The sequence below is a fragment of the Herpailurus yagouaroundi genome, unplaced genomic scaffold (assembly GCF_014898765.1).
Source record: "Herpailurus yagouaroundi ecotype Mexico unplaced genomic scaffold, PumYag 160, whole genome shotgun sequence".
Lineage (NCBI taxonomy): Eukaryota > Metazoa > Chordata > Mammalia > Carnivora > Felidae > Herpailurus > Herpailurus yagouaroundi.
The window spans coordinates 37,690,224-37,711,790 of record NW_024412401.1 but is presented as its reverse complement, the minus strand read 5'-3'; the positions used below and the strand labels follow the sequence as shown (position 1 = coordinate 37,711,790).

Here is a 21,567-nt window from a genome sequence, read left to right as displayed (position 1 = left end):
CTCCCTGGGCTTCCTTCTGCCCATCCCGTGAAGCCACGATTCCCACAGATGAGGTCTGAGGTGTGTAAGAGCTTTGGATGTGGTCTTCCATCATCAGGAGAGGCACAGGTGGTGGGATGGGGGGCAGAGGGAAACGATGGGAGCGGGGACTAGGGGTGCCTGGGGCGACCTCTAACGAGCCCCTGGGCTCTGGCCTGGGAGACACCTACTGTTGTTGGCGCTGTTCCTCTGGGCCTGCGGTTTCCACTTCTCTTCCACAACAGCAGGTGGCGATCGAGACTGGTTGGAGGCGATGTTGTTCTCGTTGTCCGCTGCAGGCACAAAAGGGGACAGCGTGTGACCCTGAGGTGCAAGAGGCTCGCCAACTAACAAGAACTACAGCGTGGTGGGTGAGGTAAGTCCAAACCAGGCTTCTAGGACTCAGGCCTGGGTCCAAATCCTGGCTCCTGTCCAGACAATCATCTTGCTGTCCACAGAGCCTCGCAAAGCCTCAACTCCGTCACTTGAAAGAAAGAGGATGAGCACAAGGACGTGACCCATGTGCTGGAGGGACTAACCAGAGAAGACGCAGGGAGAGACCTGAGCACAGGGCTGAGGGCACATCAGGTGCACTGTGGGCGGGAGTCTGTCCGGGAGGCCCCACACCCACACACAACATGCATTCGAGCTCAGAAATGTGCGAGGGCAAGGGGGCGCCTGGGGGACTCCGTCAGTTGAGTATCCGACTTCAGCTTAGGAAGTGATCTTGCAGTCTATGGGTTCAAGCCCCGTATCAGGCTCTATACTGACATCTCATGCCTGTTCTCCTCCCTTCATGGCTACTCCTTGCCATTCTCATACAATAAATTTTTTTAATGTTTATTTATTTTTGAGAAAGAGAGAGACAGAGCCTGAGTGAGGGAGGGACAGAAAGAGAGAGGGAGACACACAATGCGAAGCAGGCTCCAGGCTCTGAGCTGTCAGCACAGAGCCCAATGTGGGGCTCAAACCCACGAGCTGTGAGATCATGACGTGGGCCAAAGTCAGATGTTTCGCCGACTGAGCCACTCAGGAGCCCCTATAGGGTAATTTCTGAGTGGAAAAGGTCTGAGTAACATGCCTGTCATTACAAATGGCCACACAGTCTTCTGTCACATGACATACAACAGGTTGCTTAACTATATACCACATGCTGAGTTTCTGGGCTGTTTCCAATATTACTGTTCTGCTATGAACTCACCTGCCTAAACTGATATTCTAATATTGTTTCTCTGTGCCTTTGTTGTTGTTATGGGTTTATTTCCCTGAAATATCATGTTACAGGTAGAATCACAAATCTGAGGATACGAACGGGTCAGTGACACTTGTTCAAGGTTGCTGGACATCTTCCATCCTTCTCAATTAAAGGCATCAGGCCTTGGAGGCCAAGGCCACAATTTTCATACTGAGAGAAGAGGATACCCCAATATCTATGTGTTCAGCCCTGCAGGGCTAATTAGGAAACTCTAGGACATCTACTGGAAGGAGCGTATTACAGTCACTAGGGCAGGTGGATGTGAAGACTGTTAACAACAAGGGAAAAATGCATAATGAAAAGGGAAGATCTCATCACAGTTTTGTACACATTATTCATCTATGCATTTGAGACTTGCAAGTCAGGTAACAAACAAATCTATGCATCAAAAACAGACGGGGAGGGGACTTTCACTTCCACCCATTAAGGACGACCTGCTGTGGTGGTGGTTCATCAGCTACAAGCAACTGTGAATGCTCATACCACTGCTTTCAGACAGGTAAGCCGGAAAAAGAAGAACAACTGTGGTAAAGCAATAGGATGGCCCGGCTTGCCTGAACACCGTTCCCAAGCTGCAGCACAGGGACAGGGAACTGGCACAGAGCCCAGTGGTCTTGTGGATTTGAAGAGGCAAAAATCAATGTTTAGAAGGCCCAAGGGAGCTAGAATTTACAGGGAAAAGTACCAGAGAGGAGGGAGTTACACATAGAAAGCTCCGGAGACCTTCAGTAGGGTTCCCTGGAGTCTGCTCAATACTCACCTGCCCCAGCATAGGGTCAAATTCCGTAAGACTGGGGAAAGAATCACTAGAAAGCGGGGGGGGGGGGGGGAAGGAAACAAATTGCATTCTCTTAACCAGAAAGGGGACCTCAATGCATAAGGAATAATGAGGGTCCCCTCATTATGGGGCAACATTAGCCATAGCTTAAGGGCGGCACTAGACCTACCCTAATACGAGTCAGCCTCCAAAGTACCAAGGTGGTCCTAAGTAACTAAACTGTAAACCAGAACAAAGTTCAGTGCTTCTTCAAAATCTAATGCCTAACAATATAAAAATTCACAGTGTCAATTATCCAATGAAAAAGCATCAAGCATTTGAAACAGCAGGAAAATATGACCTATCGCCAGGAGAAAAACCAATCAGAAGCAGAGCCACAAAGGACAGAGATGATGGAATCATCCAGTAAGGAGCTTACGGCAGCAGTCACAAATACCAGAACTGTGCTCAAAGTCATGAAGGAGAACATGAATACCATCAGGAGAGCAATGGAAGATGTGAAACACCCCAAACAAAAACTAACCAACCCAAGTGGAACTTGGAGATATACAAATAAACTGTATAGTTAAAAAACACACAGTATAGGATCGGGGGTGCCTGCATGGCTCAGTCGGTTAAGCGTCCACTTTGGCTCAGGTCACGATCTCGTGGTTCATGAGTTCGAGCCCCACGTTGGGCTCTGTGTTAACAGCTCAGAGCCTGGAGCCTGCTTTGGATTCTGTCTTTCTCTCTGCCCCTCCCCGGCTCACGTTCTGTCTCTGTCTCTCTCTCTCTCAAGAATAAATAAGCATTAAAAAAAAAAAAAAAAACCAAACATACAGTAAGAAATAAAAGATCAGATGCCACAGAAGAAAAAATCAGTGAGGAAAGAGCAAGAGAACTACCCAACATGAAAAACAAAAAGGGTAAAAGGCTTAAAATAAATGAACGGATCATGGACACTATCAGTTTAGTATATATATGTAATCGGGGTTCCTTTTCCTGGGAAAAGGAAAATAGATAGAAAATAGATAAATACAAAAGAGAAAAATAATGAAACTAAAAGCTGATTCTTTGTAAAAATAAAGAAAATGGATAAAATTCTAAGCCAAAAAGTTAAAAAAAAAAAAAGAGGGCACAAATTATTAGTATCAGGAATGAAAGAAGGAGATAGTAATACATACACAGATATCAGAAGCATTAATATGATTATGAACAAATTTATGCTAATAAATTCGACCACCCAAGTGACACAAACACCCTAAAAGATACAAAATACTCAAGTTCACTCAAGAGGACACAGATAACCTGAAATAGTCCTATATCTATTACAGACATTGAGTTCATAGTTAAATAACCAGTCACAAAGAAAAATCCCATATGGGTTCACTGGAGAATCTGACTAAAGATTTAAGGCAAAAGCAATACAAATTCTACACCAATTATTCCAGAAAAAAGATAAGAACATCTCTCAATTCATTCTATGAGGCTGGCATTACCCTGATCCTAAGCTAGAAAAAAACACTGCAGGTGAAGAACTGTATATAACCCAATATCCCTCATAAACATACACATAAACATCCTTAACCAAATATTAGCAAACTAAATACAGCAATATAAAAAATAATATATCATGACTAACTGGAATTTACCCCAGAAACGTAAGCTGAGGTTAAAAAAAGAAATCCAATCAGTGCAATTTTCCACTAAGAGAAAGTAAGAAAAGGGGCGCCTAGGTGGCTCAGTCGGTTAAGCATACAACTTAAGCTCAGGTCATGATGTGTCTGTGGGTTTGAGTCCCGCATCAGGCTCTGTGCTGACAGCTCAGAGCCTGGAGCCTGCTTGGGGTTCTGTGTTGTCTCCCTCCCTCTCTGCCCCTCCCCTGATTGCACTCTCTCTCTCTCTCTATCTCTCAAAAATAAATACACATTAAAAAAAATTTTTTTTTAATTTATTTTTGAGACAGAGACAGAGTGTGAGCAGGGGAGGGGCAGAGAGAGAGGGAGACACAGAATCCCAAGCAGGCCCCAGGGTCTGAGCTGTCAGCACAGAGCCTGACATGGGGCTCGAACTCACAAACCATGAGATCATGACCTGAGCTGAAGTCGGATGCTCAACCGACTGAGCCACCCAGGTGCCCCCAAATTTTTTTTTTTAAAAGAGAAAGTAAGAAGAAAAACAACCTCCATAACCTCCATGGCTATACACGCACAGTAAAATGTGACAAAATTTAATACTCCCTCAGGACACAAACTCTTAGGAAACCAGGAAGAGAAGGAAACTTCCTGAACCTTGATAAAGGAAATCTTAAAATTAAAAAAAAAAAAGAAGTTTGCTGACTTGATAGAAACAAAAAAGATTTTAAGGAAATACTACGAACAATAGTATTCCAACAAATCAAATAACCTGGATGCAACAGACAAATTCTTAGAAAGACTTAAACTACCAAAAACCAACTGAAGAAATAGAAAACCTGAACAGACCTAAAGAAGAAGTTTGATTTATAATCAAAATACTTGCCACAAAAAGAAAGGAAAGCAAAGTCCAGAGTCAGAAGGTTTCACTGGTGAATTCTAATCGTATGTTAAAGGAATTGGTCACAAATTCTTCCCAAAAATAGAAGAGGAGGGGACGTTTCTCAATTCATCCCATGAGGTAAGTATTATTCTGATACCCAAATCAGACAAAACAATTACAAGAAACCAGAGGCCACTATCCCCCTTATGACTACAGACACAAACATCTTCAATAAAATAGAGCAGACCAAATCCAGCAATATATGTAACAGATTAAACATCATGAACAAGTGGGATTTATTTCAGGAATACAAGGTTGGTTCAGCATACAAAAATGAATGGAATATGCCACATTAATCCTAACAAAAAAAACCATCATCATCTCGAAAGATGCAGAAAAGGCATTTGACAAATTCACTACCCTTTCACGATAAACATTCAGCAAACTAGGAATCGAAGGAACTTTTTCAACCTGACAAGGGGCATCTATGAATAACCCACTACTAACATCATACTTAATGGTTAAACACTGAACACTTTCCCTCTAAGATCAGGGACGAGACAGGAATATCCATTGTTATCTCTTTAATTCAACATGTATCAGAGATTCCAGACAGGGCAAGTAGGAAAAAATAATAATAACTTAAGAAAGCATCCAGATTAGGGGCACCTGGGTGGCTCAGTTGGCTGAGCGTCCAACTTTGGCTCAGGTCATGATCTCACAGTGCATGAGTTCAAGCCCCACATAGGGCTCACTGCTGTCACTGCAGAGCCCCTTCAGATCCTCTGTCCCCCTCTCTCTGCCCCTTTCCTGTTTATGCTTTCTCAAATTAAAAAAAAAACAACAACAACCAGCATCCAGATTGGAATGAAAGAAAAAAATACATCTCTATCTGCAGACGACGTGATTGTGTGCATAAACAACCCTACGGAATCCGCACACACACACAAAACTATTAGAACCAGTAAGTAAGTTTAGCAAGGTTGCAGGAAACAAGATCAACATACGTGAAAAAGAAATCAATTTTATTTCTTTATACTAACAAATGAGCACCCCCCTAAAATTAAGAAACGAATTCCATTTTGTAATGGCATCTAAAAGAATAAAAGTTAGCAATAAATTACAAAGGAAGTGCAAGATTTGTACACGGAAAACTAAAAACACGATTGAAAGAACTCCAAGATTTAAATAAATAGAAAGACATTCCATGTTCATAGTTTGGAGGATTTAATACTGCAAAAATGGCAATACTCCCCAAACTAATCTAGATTTAACACAATCCCTATCAAAATCCTTGCTGGCTTTTTTTTTTTTTTTTTTTTTTTTTTTTTACAGAAATTGACAAGCTGAGCCTAAAATTCATGTGGGGATGCAAGAGATGCAGAAGAGCCAAGTCACTCTTGAAAAAGAACAAAGTTGGAGGGCTCACACTTCCTGATTTCCAAACAACTGCAAAGCTACATTATTAATCAAGACAGTGTGGTACTGACACAAGGACATACGGACTGACGGAACAGAATTCGGATTTCAGAAATAAACCCTCACACATACGGTAAACTGATTTTTGGTAAAGGGTGCCGGGACAATTTAATGAGGGAAAGAACAGTCAATGGCGGTGGGACAACTGGATATCCACATGCAAAAGAATAAAGCTGGACCCTTCCCCTCATACCACATACAAAAATTAACTCAAAATGAAATATAGTCATAAATGTAAAAGGTAACACTCTGGTTTCTTAGATAAGACACCAATAGCACACACAGTGACAGAAAAAATAAATGGGGGCACCTGAATGCCTCAGTCGATTAAACGTCTGACTTTGGCTGAGGTTATGATTATCACGGTTCGTGAGTTTAAGCCCCACATCAGGCTCTGTGCTGACAGCTCAGAACCTGCAGCCTGTGTCGGATTCTGTGTCTCCCTCTCTCTCTCCGCCCCTCCCCTGCTCTCTCTCTCTCAAAAATAAACACACATTAAAAAAAAAGTGGACTTCACCAAGATTTAAACTTCTGTGCTTCAAGAAAGTAAAAAGACAACCCACAAAATGGGAGAAAATATTTGCAAATCATGTATCTACAGAGGTCTTGGGTCTAGAATAATGCGTAAACAACACTGACAATTCAATACTAAAAAGACAAAAAATTTAAAAATGGGCAAAGGATCTGAATAGGCATTTCTCTACGGAAGATATCCAAATGGCCCATAAGCACGACAGAACGTTCCAGGTCATTAGTCAGCAGGAATATACAAATCAAAATCACAGTGAAATACCGCTTCCCACACACTCGGATGGCTAAAACAAGAAGTCAGGTAACTGCAAGTACCTTGAGCGAATGTGGAGAAATCAGACCCCACGGTCTGGCAATTCCCAAACACGAGTGATCATGTGACCCCGAATTTCCACTCCCAGCGTGGAAGTGGCAATACTCTATTTTTATCCCAATAGAGATAAAAAACACATGTCCACACAGAAACGTGTATTTGAACGTTCACAGCAGGTTTGTTCACAATAGCCCCAAACTGGAGACAACTTCGATGCTCACAATTGGTGACTGGATAAACAAACTCTGGCATATCTAAACAATGGTGTACTACTCAGAAATAAAAAGGAGTTACTGATAACACAGAACATGGATTGAACTCAAAAGTACGCTGACGGAAGCCAGACACAACAAACGAAATGCCATATAATTCCATTTATATAAAATTCCAGTAAAAGCAAAACTCTGGCAAGAGAAGCAGAGAGTAGTTGCCAGGGCTGGGGTCGGGGAGGAAACTGGCGACAAGGAGGCAGGAGGGAACTTGTAGGGTGGATGGTGAACGTGATACATCTTGATAGATTCAATGGCTACCAGTTGTCAAAATGATCAAACCGCACTCTTAAAACTGGTGAATTCCATTCATGCACATTATATCTTCATAAACCCAGTTTTTAAACAACGGACAAGAAACCCACTGAAAGAGTAACAACAGCGGTTAAGCTCTGAGTAGTGAGATGATGGCTGATCCTTCACTTGCCAATTTCCCTGCCAGGTTCCCAATTTCTTTTAATGAGTAGATATTGCATTTAAAAGGGGGAAACACAAGTTTGAAAATGGAAACCAGCAGCCGTCCTTGTGGACTCTCTCCACCAGGGGACGGGAGTTTGAAGGCCCCAGGTGTGAACCCGGCTCTGCCACGGCTGTGGGGTGTGAGCTTCAGCTAGTCACTTCAACCCTGGGCCTCAGTTTCCCCTCCTCTTCCAAAATGCTGAGGTTGGGGCAAAGCCACAGGGTGATTGCCTCATTCTCTGCCTTTTTGCAGGACCTGGAATCGAGATTACTCAACCTAGCAGTGGATAACAACGTCTGGTACTAGTTGACTAAAAAAACTTTTTCTCCATATCCCACCAATACTGCTCCTGACATGGGGGAGGTACTTGGCAAATGCCCCCCCAAAAGCCTTGATTTATAGCTTGAGCTGAAAATAAGGTGGACTCGGTGTGGCTATCCCCTAAGTACCACAGACGCACATGCACACGTGTACCCGCATCTGCTCGCGGCCGGGTGCCAAGCTGGAATCAAGGCCATATCCCGGGGAGGGACCACTGCAGGAAGGAGAAAGCAGTTGTTCCCGGCAGAGGACGGGAAAAGAGACACCTGTGGTTGTTCGGTAGCCGCGAACGTACCACAACCCTCAATATTTGACATATGTCACACCTCCAGAACCCTCATGCAGCCTGTGAAGGCACTGATTAGCCCACTTCACAGATGAGATGCTTGAGGCCCAGGGAGGTGAAACACCTCCAAGGGTTCCAGAAATCAAGGGTAGCCATTCCCAAATCCTAACCCCCCCAACGGCCAACCTGCGTGCTGCCGGGGGGACGTCCCCATGCCTCTTCTGGCTTAGGTCCTCCTGAACTACTTTAAAAAGAGGCTGGCAAAGGTGACCTCTGAGAGGACTTCCATCTCTGGGAACCTTCCACGTACCCGGCTGAAGAGGGTGGTTGTCATGAGTACAGGCTCTGGAGCTCACCGTGAGGGTCACGATCCCTGTCTAACACTGTGGCTGCACAGCTCTGAGTAACTCACTCAGCTCTTCTGTGCCTCGATTTCCAGATCTCTTGAGTGGAGCTAACAGGGACACTTAACTCAGAAGGCCGTTCTGAGGAGTAAATGAGCCAACATGCGTGAAAGTCTTAGAATAAGGTCTGGCACCCAAGGAAGAGCTCAAATGATGTTACATTTTACAAGCTGTTCAACTCTGGGCTGGTGATTATGTTCTGTGAACCTCAACTTCTTCATCTATATAGTGGGGATGATAACGTCCTCTTGTTCAGGAGATGGGATGAAGTCACCTTTTTGGACACATAGTAATTGCTCACTAAATGTTAGCGATCTCTGGTATTACCACTGCCAAAACATGCTCTTGAACTGTCACCAGGGGCAAGACAAATTTTCCTACAGCACAGAAAAGAAGTTTATTAGGGGGAATTACCCTGTGCCATTCAGCAGGCTCTTAATGAGATTGGTGTTATTCGAGGCTGATCCCCCTTATCAGCGACACCGTGAACTGCACAGATCATGACGCTTAATTTTTCTCTATGGAGTCAATCCTTTAATCCCGACTCAGCCTGGCTGGGATTCAGGCTGGCTTTGCACCGGATTGCCAGCGAGGTATTCTCTGCCAGCACTGGACCAGAACAAAGCAGCCCAAAGCTCTCCCTAGAAAACAAGTCAGGATGCTTGGGAGACACAGGGCCACAAGGGAGGCACAGCCTTGATTTGCATTTTAATGGCCTCCACCCAATTGCCTGAGGAATGGGGAAGGGCGGCCTCCCAGACTCTTCCCTAATTAGCCTCAGCTTCCCAAAGTTGGTGGGGGGGGGGGGGGGGCGGGGGCAGGTGGAGGGTCTGGGTTTCAGAAGAGGAATACACGGACCCTGGACTGTGGGAGTCTCAGGTCCAAAAGGTATATACTGTTACTGATTCGCACAGGGTCAGGTCTGAAGGCCTTCAGCTGGCACTCAAGACCTTCCACGGCCAAGGACGGTTGATGGCAACGGCAAACAGGAGACGTGAGGCACCCGAAGACTTCCAGGACGGCAGCCGGAGATCACACGTTTGCCATGCCCTTGTTTTTGAGATGGAGAAGGCTCAGAGAGGGGGACGAGGTTCCTGCCTGGGTCACGTGGCAAAAGGAGGCACACCAGAGCTTGTAGCTCACAGGTCCTAGCTGCCAATCCAGCTCTGTCTGCTTTTAGAGGAGTTCACCAGAAATAAATAGTAACTCCCCCCACCAGAGAGCATGTGAATGAGCACCTGGGGGACAGCACACACCCAACGAAGAAGCGAAGAAATGAATGAATGCCAAAAAACGAGAGGTCTCACCAAGAGAACAGTCCCTAGCTGACGTGAGAGTCCAGTCCTGTGTTCCTCTGCACAAGTCAGGCCAGACCTGAGAGAGTCTACGAAAGATCTGCAAACCCAAGAGAGGTGCAAGCAACAGTAATAACTGTCAGAACAACAGCAAACTACCGTCACTGAAGCGGCACATGTCAGGCACTTTTCTCTCAGTGGTTCCAATGCCTCCCGAGGACTACCTGGGGCAGGGGGGGGCAAGGACAGCTGGCTGCCTCCCTCAGGTTCATGTCTCCCTTTGCAGAGTGCCAGGCTGTCCCTGGACAGTGGCTCTGGGCGTGCTCCCGCCTCTGGAATTTGAGCACATATGACATGTGTCACTTGTGATACGAAGTGGTAAAGGAGGAAGTGTTTCTTTCCCCGCCGCCCAGTCCGAGAGAGAGGCTCTGAGGAGCCAGGGGAGGACAGAGCCATGCGAAGGAAGGAACTCTGCTTCGGTCCCAGAATCACTGTGTTCAAGGCCACCCCACCAGGCCACTTACATTAGGCTGTGATGTGACCCGAGAAGCAAGTGATTATGTTAAACCACTGAGCATCTCCTTAAGACAGGAAGTAGAACAGAAGTGAAGGCGCTACAGTGAAAAAACCCTACAACGGGAGGCTTGGCTTTGAAGGCAGGATGGTTTAGAGAAGGGGGCCAATCCCACGAACTTGGAAGGTGGCAGAAGAGCTGAAAAAACGTCACCTAGACAGCAAGTCACCAGCCTGCAGCCCCGCACCAGTGGTTCTGCATGTACTCCCTGGACACGCGGCCTGAGGACCTGTCACAGGTGCTGAAACCAGGCCCCGCCTGGGACCTGCAGACCCCGAAATCAGGGTGGGGCCTGTCGATGTGCACCCTCCCCGCCCCTCCAGGGGACCGGGGTGTGCTCCATCAGGACGGCGGCCGTCAAGTGTGGGACAGTGTGACGGCGAATGCACCTCTCCTGCCTCCGCTCGCCCGAGATCTCAAACCACACCTTGACGTCTCTCATGGGCAGCTCCTATCTGGCGTTAAGGCTCAGCTCAAGAGCTACAGCCTCCAGAAAGCCTTCTTCAGCTCGTGCCCCGCTCTGTGCACTCACCTCCCAGGTACACACCTCCCCTGTGAGGCCCCGGGGCCCCCTGAGGGCAGGTCCCATGTCCTGTGGCCACTTCCACTTCCGGGAAAGGGGGCCTTCGGGCAGGCCATGAGGGAGGGGACTAACGGGGACAGCACCCGGGGGGAGGCGGCTGCCGGTTCCCTTACCTGCGTGGGACTGCATGTGCTCCAGCAGGTTGTTGTAGAACTGGAACTGGATCCCACAGGCGCCACAGGTGTAGGGCTCTGGGGCGGGAGGGGGAGAAACGAGGCCGTGTTAGGGGCAGAACCACCTAGGATGCCCTGGAAATGGGAACCCAGACACACACTGGGGCTCTGGGCCCCGCCTGCCCACCCCCGTCACTGACTAGCGAGGGACGGGCTCGGGGGCAGAGGCAATGCCGAGGGGGACTTGCGGATAAACAGACCGTCTAATCCAACCAGACAGACATTTATTGAGTGCTTACTGTGTGTCAGGCACTGTTCTGGGCACTGGGGACGGGGAGGGGGCGACACTAACGGACCGAGTGCTCTCCGGGGGCAGAGACCATGTCTCGCGTGCTCCACAGCCCACCCTCTGCACAGACGTCGCCGTGAGCCAACAAACGAGTATATGAATGAATGAAAACAAGGCAAAGAACACAGAGGGCAGTAAAGGGGGCGGAAAATAAGCGAGAGCGAAAGGCGGAAAGTGGAGAAAGCCACAGAAGAGGCAAGAGCAAACAGGACAGGGTGAGGACCGGGAAGACAGAGCAGGCGGGCGGGAGGGACAACAGCACACGCGGGAATGGGACCACATAGGCCGGGGGGGACCTGAGCTTCCACCTCTGTCCCCAGCACTCAAGTCAGCGCCTGACACAGGGAAAAGAGGGAGGAAGAGGAAAGAAGGGGGAAGAGGAGTGACGAAGAGACGCACGGGGAGGCTGAGATGGGCTCGGAAGAGGTGTCCTGAGGCTGCCCCCTGGGTTCCTGCCAGGGCCGGGGTGGCAGAGGCAGGCTGCTCAGGGCTCCGCCCGCCCCCCCCCCCGCCCCCCCCCGGTCCAAACGCCCCCTCCCTGCTGGGGCTGGGCCCTCCTCCTGCCTCTGCTGGCTGTCAGGTCTGCCCGAGGGCGGCCTAAGGAGCAAGTGCTCTAGGGAGGTCCGGAGTGTGCAGCTGGGTGCGGCTGGCTGAGATCATTCCCTGCCCTGCCTTGCCCTCTCCAGCCCCCCATGGGACCATCACTTACTCTGTAGGAGAGGGAAAGGATTGGAAATCAGGGGACTTGCAGTTTCTGCAAAAGAGAAACAGTTTAGCTAAGTCTCTTCCCGTCCCAGTGCTCTCAGATAACTGTCATCACTTCTGTTCTTAATAAGCAGTGAGCCACTGGGGCTCTCAGAGGAGGAGGAATATCTGAGAGCCAGGCTCACATTCGGGGCTGGTGCCGGGGCACCAGGCAGGGCAAGGTCAGTCAGGGCCATGCCTCGAGGACGCCCTCAACTCCCAGAAAGTGAGCCCACAGCGCGCGAATGAGAAAATGTCCGTATGTGGCTGCTGCAGGACAGGGAGCTGGGAGCTGCTTCTAGATCCTGGCACTGGACACCCGAGCAGCCACAGGGAGGGCTGTGCTGTGCCTTGAAGGGTTCTGCTTGCTGGAACTTTCCCCTGCTTCCTGGTATTGTCAGGTGAGCCTCAAATGCAGAGGGCAGCAGGGGAGGGCCAGCAGGACTAGGCCTGGGATCCCAGCACCACCCCTCGCACACTGGGAACGTGGGCCAATGATCAACCTCTCCTGAGCCTCAGTTTCCTCATCCAGAAAATGGGGATCACAATTACACTGACCCTCCTCCCCCAACACCCAGGGCTGTGGTAAGGATGGAAACAGATAAGACACATACAGCTCTGAACACACGCCAGGCACGTAGTAAGCGCTCAATAAATGCTGGCTGCCGGCGGCAGCGATTCACCCTTCAGTCCCCCGCCCCAGTTCTGAGAGACTGTTCTGGAAGACGGAGAGGCAGGGGGTGCAGCCTGACTGCGGAGGAAAGGCTCCCTGGGAGGTGGCGGCTCCAGTCCTGGCTCTACCTCTTCCTGAGTGGCCTGGGGCAAGTCACTCCGTCACTTCTGGGCTCACCTTTTGGAGACTGGAGGCCATGTCCCAAAAGGGTGAGCAGCTCTCCAGGGTTTAGGGGATCACGATGATCTTCTCAGGCTCCCACAGCACACCCCCCTCCTTCTCCTCGGGGCACCCCACGTACCACCTGGTTCACTGAAGACCACCGCCACCACCCCACCCTACCACGTGAGCGCGGAATCTCTGTGGGGCACTGACCGTCCACCACCACAGGGACGTGTGCGCGACTGATTCCGCCTTTACAGAGGAGGAGAAGTTAAGAGGCTGGCCCGAGTCACCAGCTCGCAGGTGGTGCAGCTGGGGTTCACACTTGGACTACAGGTCAAAGCTGGAGCTCACTGAACTGTGCAGAAGCCTCCGTGTTCTTCTGGGCTCCTGGCTGTTTCATAAAGGCCCGGACTGACAGTCACCTGGGCCTCGGCGGTGACAGACCAACACCTATTCTGGTGAATTCAACTTCAGCTGTGCAAGAAAGCAAGGAGGTACTCTGCCTTAACGTAACCAAAGGATCAGAATTCTTTTCTCATCTTGCCCTGGTTGTCACTGTGCAGGCCGGCTTGCTGTGCCTTTTTTTGGACAGGGGCTGCTCGTGACCACCCACGGCTCTAGCTAGGCTTCCTGTGGGTCCACTGGGGGAGCCTTTGGCTGCTCTGCTTTAAGGTACTTCGGGGAAGCCACCAGGGGGCGCCAAAACACCACCGGGAACCTCAGACAAACCTCCTAGGGCAGGTTGGGGCCCGAGGGGTACCTTTGGAGGGCCTCTGGTCTAAAATGGGGCCAGAACTCAAGAGTCTCTGGCTCTCAGGCTATAGTTCTAACTGCACCCCCGTTGCCGCTCCTGGAAAGACCACGTTCACCCTAAAAACACAGCAACAGCGGTCTTACTCCTCCGGGGCCATTGGAGCCAAGGCTGTAGGCTCTGAGGTTAGGGGGAGGAGGGAGAGACAAAGAGCCACAGACCCCTGAGATGCTCTTGAGGCCCAGAGGGAGGCCCCTGGAAGAAAAGGTCCTTCCCACTTCTGCCTCACCCTGACCCCCTTCTGATTCCCCGCCCCCAATCTCCTCCCAAGAACACCAGCACGGACCATGAGGAGCCCAGCCCAGAACACCCGCCGCCACCGTGGGCAGGAGGGTTGGGCGCCACAGTGCACGACAGCCGTCACAGGGCACACTCACCGCTGGAGTTTTGGGAACTGCTATTTGTCTCTTCGAAGTGGTTTTGTGCTTTGCCTTCTACTCTCCGACTGAAAGCGCTTTCTGCTGGGTAGGGACAGGAGAGAGCGAGAGAAAGCAGCGGTGACTGGTTAGTGCCTCGAGGGCCAAAGGGAAGGGCGTGACAGGGGACGTTGAGGCCAGACTACCTCGGAACCACCCTGGCACGAGGGCTGGCAGAGCCCGGGGCTTTATGCTGGAAACCTGCACGCTGAGGGGCCCCAGGAGCCCAAACCAGACCTCCTCAGGCTCACCTGAGTCGCCTGATCCCTCGTCAGGGCCCCAAGAGACGCCCCCCACACTACCCAGAGGGGGCAGAGGGCCAGGCACAGAGGCGTGCGTGCGTGACCCGTCCGAGCGCGCGTGGATGAAATCCAGCTGAGCGGGCACATGGCAGGTGGGCCTGGGTCTCCCACCTTTGGCTCCTTAGGAGCCGCTCTGGTGACACTAGTAACTTGGACCTGCCGCCCACCACTCGTTCTGCCAGGTTCTGCTGCCTCAGGCCCCACAAACGAGCAGGCAGTGTGACAGACGGTGTCCTGGTGGAGGCCCTGGCAGAGGAGGAGGGCCAGATGGCCGACCCCGGCTCCCCAAGCCAGGCGGAGGGCATCCTTAGAGAGGAGGTGTGTCGGGCAGAGTGGGGGCAGCCCCACACCCCGGGAGCCCAAAGACCAGGTGAGGCCTGGTCAGAGTTCATCCCGGGGAAGGGACTGGCTCCTCCAGTGATTCCCGGGGCACCTCTGTGTACAGGTGGCGCCTTTCCGGTGCTGTCTGGACACCCTGGGGTGAAGACACGGGGTCCAACCAGGAGGACACATACCAGAGTCTAGTCCCCAGCCCCACCCCTGAGACAGAGTATCTGAGCCAGGAGGTAGCTCTGCTTTTCCCAGTTGCTCTTGGCACTAGGGCTGCTGGACGTTCCAGGAGATAAAGGCTCCTGAGAGCAAGTCAAGTTGGGATGAGCAGCTGACCCGGTCCTTAAGGGGAAACAACAGAGGCTCTGAGAAAGCTCCACCAGAAAGAGACCCATTTAGCTTTGTTTGACCCAACCTTCCCAAATACATTTAGCCACCGAAGCCCATTAAAAAAAAATAGCAGGTTTCCTAGAATCCCTCAAAAATGGCGATCCCCGGAACCCACTTTGGGAAATGCCAGTCACCCAGACCACCCTATGTCAGAAGGGCAAGTGCCCAGACCCTGGGGTCCAGGGTTCCCGAAGATGATGGGGTAATGGGGAAAGAAGCCACGGGTGGCTCCTACAGGCCCTGTCTCCTGAGCCCAACGACGCTTCCTGAGATGGCCTCCTTTCTGCGGAGGCTATCAGTAACATCACAAGGGAGACCCACTCTTCAGAAGGTATCTGTAAAATGCCTGGGCTGACAGCTCCCCAGCAGCCCATCTCAAGGTACCATCTGTAAGTTGGCAAAGACCCTTAAGTCTTTGTCTAGCGGAGCGGGGTGGGGGGGACTCTCATTTACTGAGCACCTGCTACGCACCAGGCATGGTCCGCACACCTTACGCCTGTGGTCTCCCACAGTCCTCCCGACAGCCCTATGAGGTTCACGTTGTCATTCCCACGCTATAGATGAAAAGACAGGGAGGTGAGGCCATCCAGTTCTGGGGCTGGGTGTGCGCCTCACTTCTCCGATGGCAGAATAAGGAGAGTTCGTTCCTGAGGCAGATGCATCGTTCTCTTTAAAAAGATGTGGGGGTAAGGAAGTGATTCCTTTCTTCACCTTCACCCTTATGCATTCAATGGCTACCCATCTGTGGAGGAATTTCACGCAGCCTCACCAAGGTTACACACTCCTACGATTAGTCCCCTTTACCGCTCAGCCCATGCTGCAGATGCAAATTTTGACCAGCGATCCCTGCGTCGGCACCTCTGGCCTGGAAACCAGAGGGTGGCACTGTGGGTCAAGTCCCACGCACAGGCACGCACATACACACAGAGCATGGCCTTCTACCATGGTTAAGGGCGAGGACAACTTCCAGCTCTGACATGCAGATTCCTGTTCACAACCTGACCTCCTCTGCTCTGTGACCTCCACCACAACTCTCCCAGGTCACACGAAGGCAGCCAGAAGCACATGCCATAGCTTGCTGGACACTTACCCTGAGGCGCTGAGGTCTGAGAGCCGACATAGACCACGCGGCCCTTGCAGGCAATTTTCTGCAGAAACCACAGGTGTAAAAACTCCCAGCCACAAGGTCAAGAGCAAAAGCAAGATCTACCTGAAAGCCAGGATCCCATTATTGAGTTGAGCCAATACTTATCATCAATGAGCCCACGATGGCCAGTCTGTTTCCAACCAATTTATGACTACTGTTGCAAAAAATACAATGGCTATTGGCTTTTCTCAGCACTGTACCTGGAAAACCATTACCTTCAAGGTTGACTGACTGCTTACTCCTCTTTTGGAAGACCCTAAGCACAATAAGCCTATTTGCAAACGTTTTTAAGAACCAAATCTTTGCCCAAAATTAGCCTCCTGAATCAAAGAGTAAAGGCAAAGGACAACCACTTGGCTATTTCGCTCATCCAAGCTACTGGTTCGTGTAACAAAGTCCTGTTCAGTCGCTTGTGTATTTAACTGATGGCTTTGGTCCTCTTGAGAGCAATGAAAGGCCCATAGGCCCAGAAGGACCACATCATCATTCTATCCTACACCCCACACATCCTGGCAGTCAGTCCAAGGCTCATTCCACCCAGATACAAATCAGGAGTCCTGACAGCCACTACTCAGCATCCAGTGTGTCTTAATCCATTTTCCCGGGAGCAGTGGCTGCTGTGTACCTTTCACTGCCTGTCCACCTTCTGGAGCCAGAGCCCCTCTCTGCATGGACTCAAGAAAACACTGGAGCTGGCATCCACTGGTTTCCTGCCAGGCTATGGCCCAGGGAGGGGCTTCCCAGGTAGTACCAGGCAGGGGGAGGCTAAGAGAACAGAGCTTCTGGTCAACCACTCTGCTTCAAGGAGAGCAGCTCTTCCTAGAAATGAGTTTTTTAGATTGGGTTTTTCAGAAAGTTGGGGGATGCAAATTCATGCCAGGAGGGTCCAGGCAGGCAATGTAGATGGATGAACCGGGCTGAATGCAAGACAGACAACAGTGTGATCACAATGAGGAATGACACCTGCCACGCGGCCACTGTGTTGGGGAGGCAGGAGGGAGTGGTAAGGACTGCGGGATACTGGACAGCTCTATTCAAGGGGGCCGCTGTGGCTCCGCCCAAAGCCAACTGTTGCCCTCCAGGGGAGTGGGTCCAGACCTTCTGGAGGCAGAGCCCCTTTCTGCATGGACTCAAAAACACTGGAGATGGCATCCACTGACCTTCCAATGTCAGCTAGAAATCAACCGCCTTATGTAAAATCTCCTAATGCTCAAATGTTGGCAATTAAAAAACAATTTAACACCTTGGGCCATGACTTTGGGAAAAATATTCTCCTACTCAAAAAAAAAAAAAAAAAAAAAAAAAAGGCTTGCAAACCATCATATGCAAACCCTCTGATTTAGGGTAAAAAAACCTAGCCTCAGAGAGGCTAGGTGGCTCACCAGGGTGAGAGCCAGCCAGAGGCACAGCTGGAACCCAGAGCTGTCCCAGAGAGCCACGGGACCGCCACTCGCTCTTGCAAGGGAACAGTGACCTCGGGCACAGCTGTGGCAGGTGGAGAGAAGGGCAGGGAGTGGAGGAAGTGTGAAGGTAACATAGGCCATTGGTACCTGCAGTTGCCTTGCTTGCCGGAGATCCCGAATTTGGAGTGCGGAACGTCTGGGTTTGGGTGGCTGGAGGGGTGCGGTGTAAGAGGGTGGCGCATCGGACCACGGAGGCCGGAGCTTTTTTCCCCGACTGGTTCGTCTGGGTCTTCGCTGCCACGAAGCGTGGAGATGGGGAGACCTCCGGATGTGAACACTCAGAGCCCGTGTCTGGATCGTCCGGTGGCTCCCACCCAGGGGCGGTACCTGAGAGGGTCATGCTCTCAGTCCCCGTGGGCCCTCAGAGCTGGCTGAGTGAGTGGCCTCTTGGGCCACAGAACCCCACGTTCAAGGTTCAAAACCTCTTCTTCGTCCACAGGGTAGAGGACGTCACTTCTACTCAAAAGCCTAAGAAAGTCCAAGATTCTAGAACCTTCCCCAGCTTCTCCTAGAGGGAAGCCTGATCACCAGCTAACACTCAGAATTTCCCAGAGGCCACTGACCAGCTCAATGGGAAGTTCACCCATAACCCTTGACTCACCCAAGGCTCTCAGCGTCTCTGAACGCAGCCTATGACCTGCGCTTGGGGGAACGTGAATTAGTCAACCGGGCACAAGAGCATTTTCTAGAACGTTGGCTCCTAAGCCAAGGCAGCCTGGCTCAGAAGTAATGACAGAAAGCGAACAGGCAGGGACATGCTGGAGTTGACTGGTGGTGGGGGGCGAAAGCAGAGGGGCTCAATGTCGCCTCAGGATTTTAGGGGAAGAGGCTCTGTGGTGCCTCCTGGGCACTGACGGTATTGTTGCCTTGGGGACACCGCTTAAGTGTACCCTGCCGCTTTAATTCAAGTAAGGGCAGCAGTTCCCTGGTGGTGTTTTGGGAAGTCTGGCTCACCATTTCCCAGAACCCCTGCCTCCCTCACCTGAGTTCTCTGCAGGAGCTGGAGTCACTGAGAACCGGGGGCTGACCCCTCGGTGGCCTCCACAACTGCCCTGGCCGTCCTGGGCGGGCAATGGTCTGCCTCCTTCGCACTGCCCGAGGCCATAAACTACCAGGTGGCCAAGCCCTGAACCTGGCCACACCCCCACATTTAAAACACACAGGAACGGGGGCGAGGGTCTGCTCACTCAACTGCAACTCTTCCTCCGAAGGTGAAAAGGGGACCAGGCAGCACGGGAAGGGATTGCTTTGGTGCTGGCCAGGGGGCTCATAGATCTCACAGGAACTGGTACACACAACATCCCAGCCACAGCAGAGCTGCCCAAGAAGGCCTCTGTCACCGCCCCCCTGCATCTGGGGGTGCAGGAGGGGCTTCATTATACCCCTGCCCACAGGACAGTATCCATCCATCCTGGGCTTCAGCCACTCCACCCACTGCTTTCAGAGCCAAAAAATAAAAAGGCACTTCCTGGGCCTCCACCGTCGGCCATTCCTGGCACAGATGAGGAAGCCCAGGCACAGAGAAGCAGGACTTTACCCAAGGTCACAAGGGAAGCCAGTCTTCGGTGCTTCATTCACCACCCTGAGACACTGAGACGAGCTCAGAGGATGGAGGCTGCCCCCTTGGAGGGTCACCTCCTCCTTCATTCAGTGGTGGCCACATGCCAGGAGCTGGGGGACCCTCCAGTCACAGCCCCCTAAAGCAAGCAGGCCCTCACCCGCCCGTCCTAGGAGGAGTCCCCAAGGCCGCAGCCTGCAGAGGACACAGGTCTGTCTGTCTGGCTTCCTTAATCCCAAACTACAGAGGTCTGGGTGGGGAACGACACTTCTTTAAGTTTCCTCCTTCTCTCTCTCCCTTTTGGAGTCAAGGACCTTGGAGGTCCCGGAGTCCAATCAAAAGAGCGGCTCATCTCATGATTCCCAAACAACCTACACATCAGACTCCACGGCATGTGTCCAGAGTCGTATCTCTGAGTTCCCTACTATCTCCCTGAAGCAGTTTGGGGACTAAGTATGGAGCAAAGTGAAGCCCCCTCTGGATCCCAGGTCCCTCACCTTTGGCCTCTGAGGTCTTGGGACTCTTTACTTGCCCTCTCTTGACCTTTGTACCCCACCTGTTCCCCTTATGTCCACCAATAAAAGTGAGACACCCACCTCTGTGCGACTAGCCTCACAGGGATTTTGTGAGGATCCAAGAACACACAAAATCACAGAAGTACCTTGAATGGTAAATGGCTCTTCAAATGTGAATAGCTGTTACTCGCATTTTTTAGGAATAAGGAAACCGAGACCCAGAATGTTTAATAAGTTTACAGTGGCATAGGAAGTCCATGCCAGGATGGGACAGGAGTTCATGTTTGCCAGCTACTCAAGGAGGCCTCTGCACAAGGCCGTGTGGTCCCCTTTGGCCTCAACCCACACATGCTGGGAACCTGGACACAAGGAACAGAGAATTTCTGAGCAATACACTGAACACGCTGCTTTCTTTCTTAGGCCCCAGACTGTACCCTGAAGGACTGTTTCTAGGAGACCCTCTGATCAGACCTTTCCATGGTCTACAATTCCTGATGTCATAATCCTGGCCATTTGTGTGAGAGACCCCTCGTTCCCTGTGGCAGGGAGCTCAGGGACACCCATGAAGCACATGATATAATAAATCTTCAGGCCTGGGACCTGCTCATCTCTTGTTTTCCCATTCTAGGACACCCTCTGTGTCTTCCATGCCTCATGGCCTTTGCACATGCTATTTCCTCTGCCTGGAATGATCTTCCCTCCAATTTTTGCCTGGGTAACTAGTGCTGGTCCTGCATACTTCCACATGAGCATCACTTCCTCTCGTAACTGTCCCTGACACCTCACCTGGTCATTTTCAGTCCCCCGTCCACTTCCCTTCTAAGAACTGATCACCACCTATGATAATGACACATGCTGTGGTCTTTTGGTTGGGGTCTCTTTCCCCATTAGCCTGAATGCTCTGTGAGGACAGAGTCTGCCAGTTAGGCCCAACCATGTACTCAGGACCAGGCACATTCCCTGATATACAGGAAGTGCTCAAGAGGTATTATGGAATCAGAGAACCAATGCCTCAATGTCCAGAAAAGCAAAACTCAGAACCACACTTAAACAGACCACAACAAAGATGGGATGCCCAGGAGGGGACATGAGAAGCTACCTCATGTGTTACCCTCTGGTTGGCCACAGGGGTCTCTCTAAGGCAGAGCGGCACATGGAGCTCAGAGAGGTATGGGCACCACTCCAGGGTCACACAGCAGGTACGGACCAAGCAGGATGAACTTCCCAGACTCCTAATTCATTTCACTCAGCAGTTTGCTCCATCTGTTGACCTTCTCACATGGAATGTTATCAGGCTGGAATTCCTACCTGAGCCCTCACTGGGAAAAGCACAAAGAGCTTCAGACAGACTGGCTGACTGCCCTTGTGAAGAACACACGTGAGATGTTTATATATAGGAGGTATTTAAAAATAATAGCATGGTGGTCTCCCCTTTCTGTAAAATGAAAAATTCAATGGGAACAAAAAACTTCAGAGAATGTAAGGATTCGAGAAAAGTAACCACACAGACCAGGTGGTCTCCCTGAAAC

The 21,567-nt window shown here is 50.8% G+C and overlaps 1 protein-coding gene across 24 annotated transcripts in view; it reads right to left on the bottom strand.

Annotated features, from left to right (window-relative positions):
- Window positions 1-21,567, bottom strand: part of ZNF618 (zinc finger protein 618) — a 184,908-nt gene that overhangs the window by 8,361 nt on the left and 154,980 nt on the right. For 9 of the 24 annotated variants that reach the window (XM_040482043.1, XM_040482049.1, XM_040482045.1 and 6 more), the window contains 5 exons: window positions 18,053-18,292; window positions 14,295-14,378; window positions 12,234-12,278; window positions 11,176-11,253; window positions 210-311 (listed from right to left, as the gene is read on the bottom strand). In XM_040482043.1, coding sequence (XP_040337977.1) covers window positions 210-311; window positions 11,176-11,253; window positions 12,234-12,278; window positions 14,295-14,378; window positions 18,053-18,292 — 549 coding nt within the window. The remainder of the gene's footprint in view (window positions 1-209; window positions 312-11,175; window positions 11,254-12,233; window positions 12,279-14,294; window positions 14,379-18,052; window positions 18,293-21,567) is intronic. The other 15 variants (XM_040482046.1, XM_040482054.1, XM_040482059.1 and 12 more) reach the window with 8 other exon arrangements.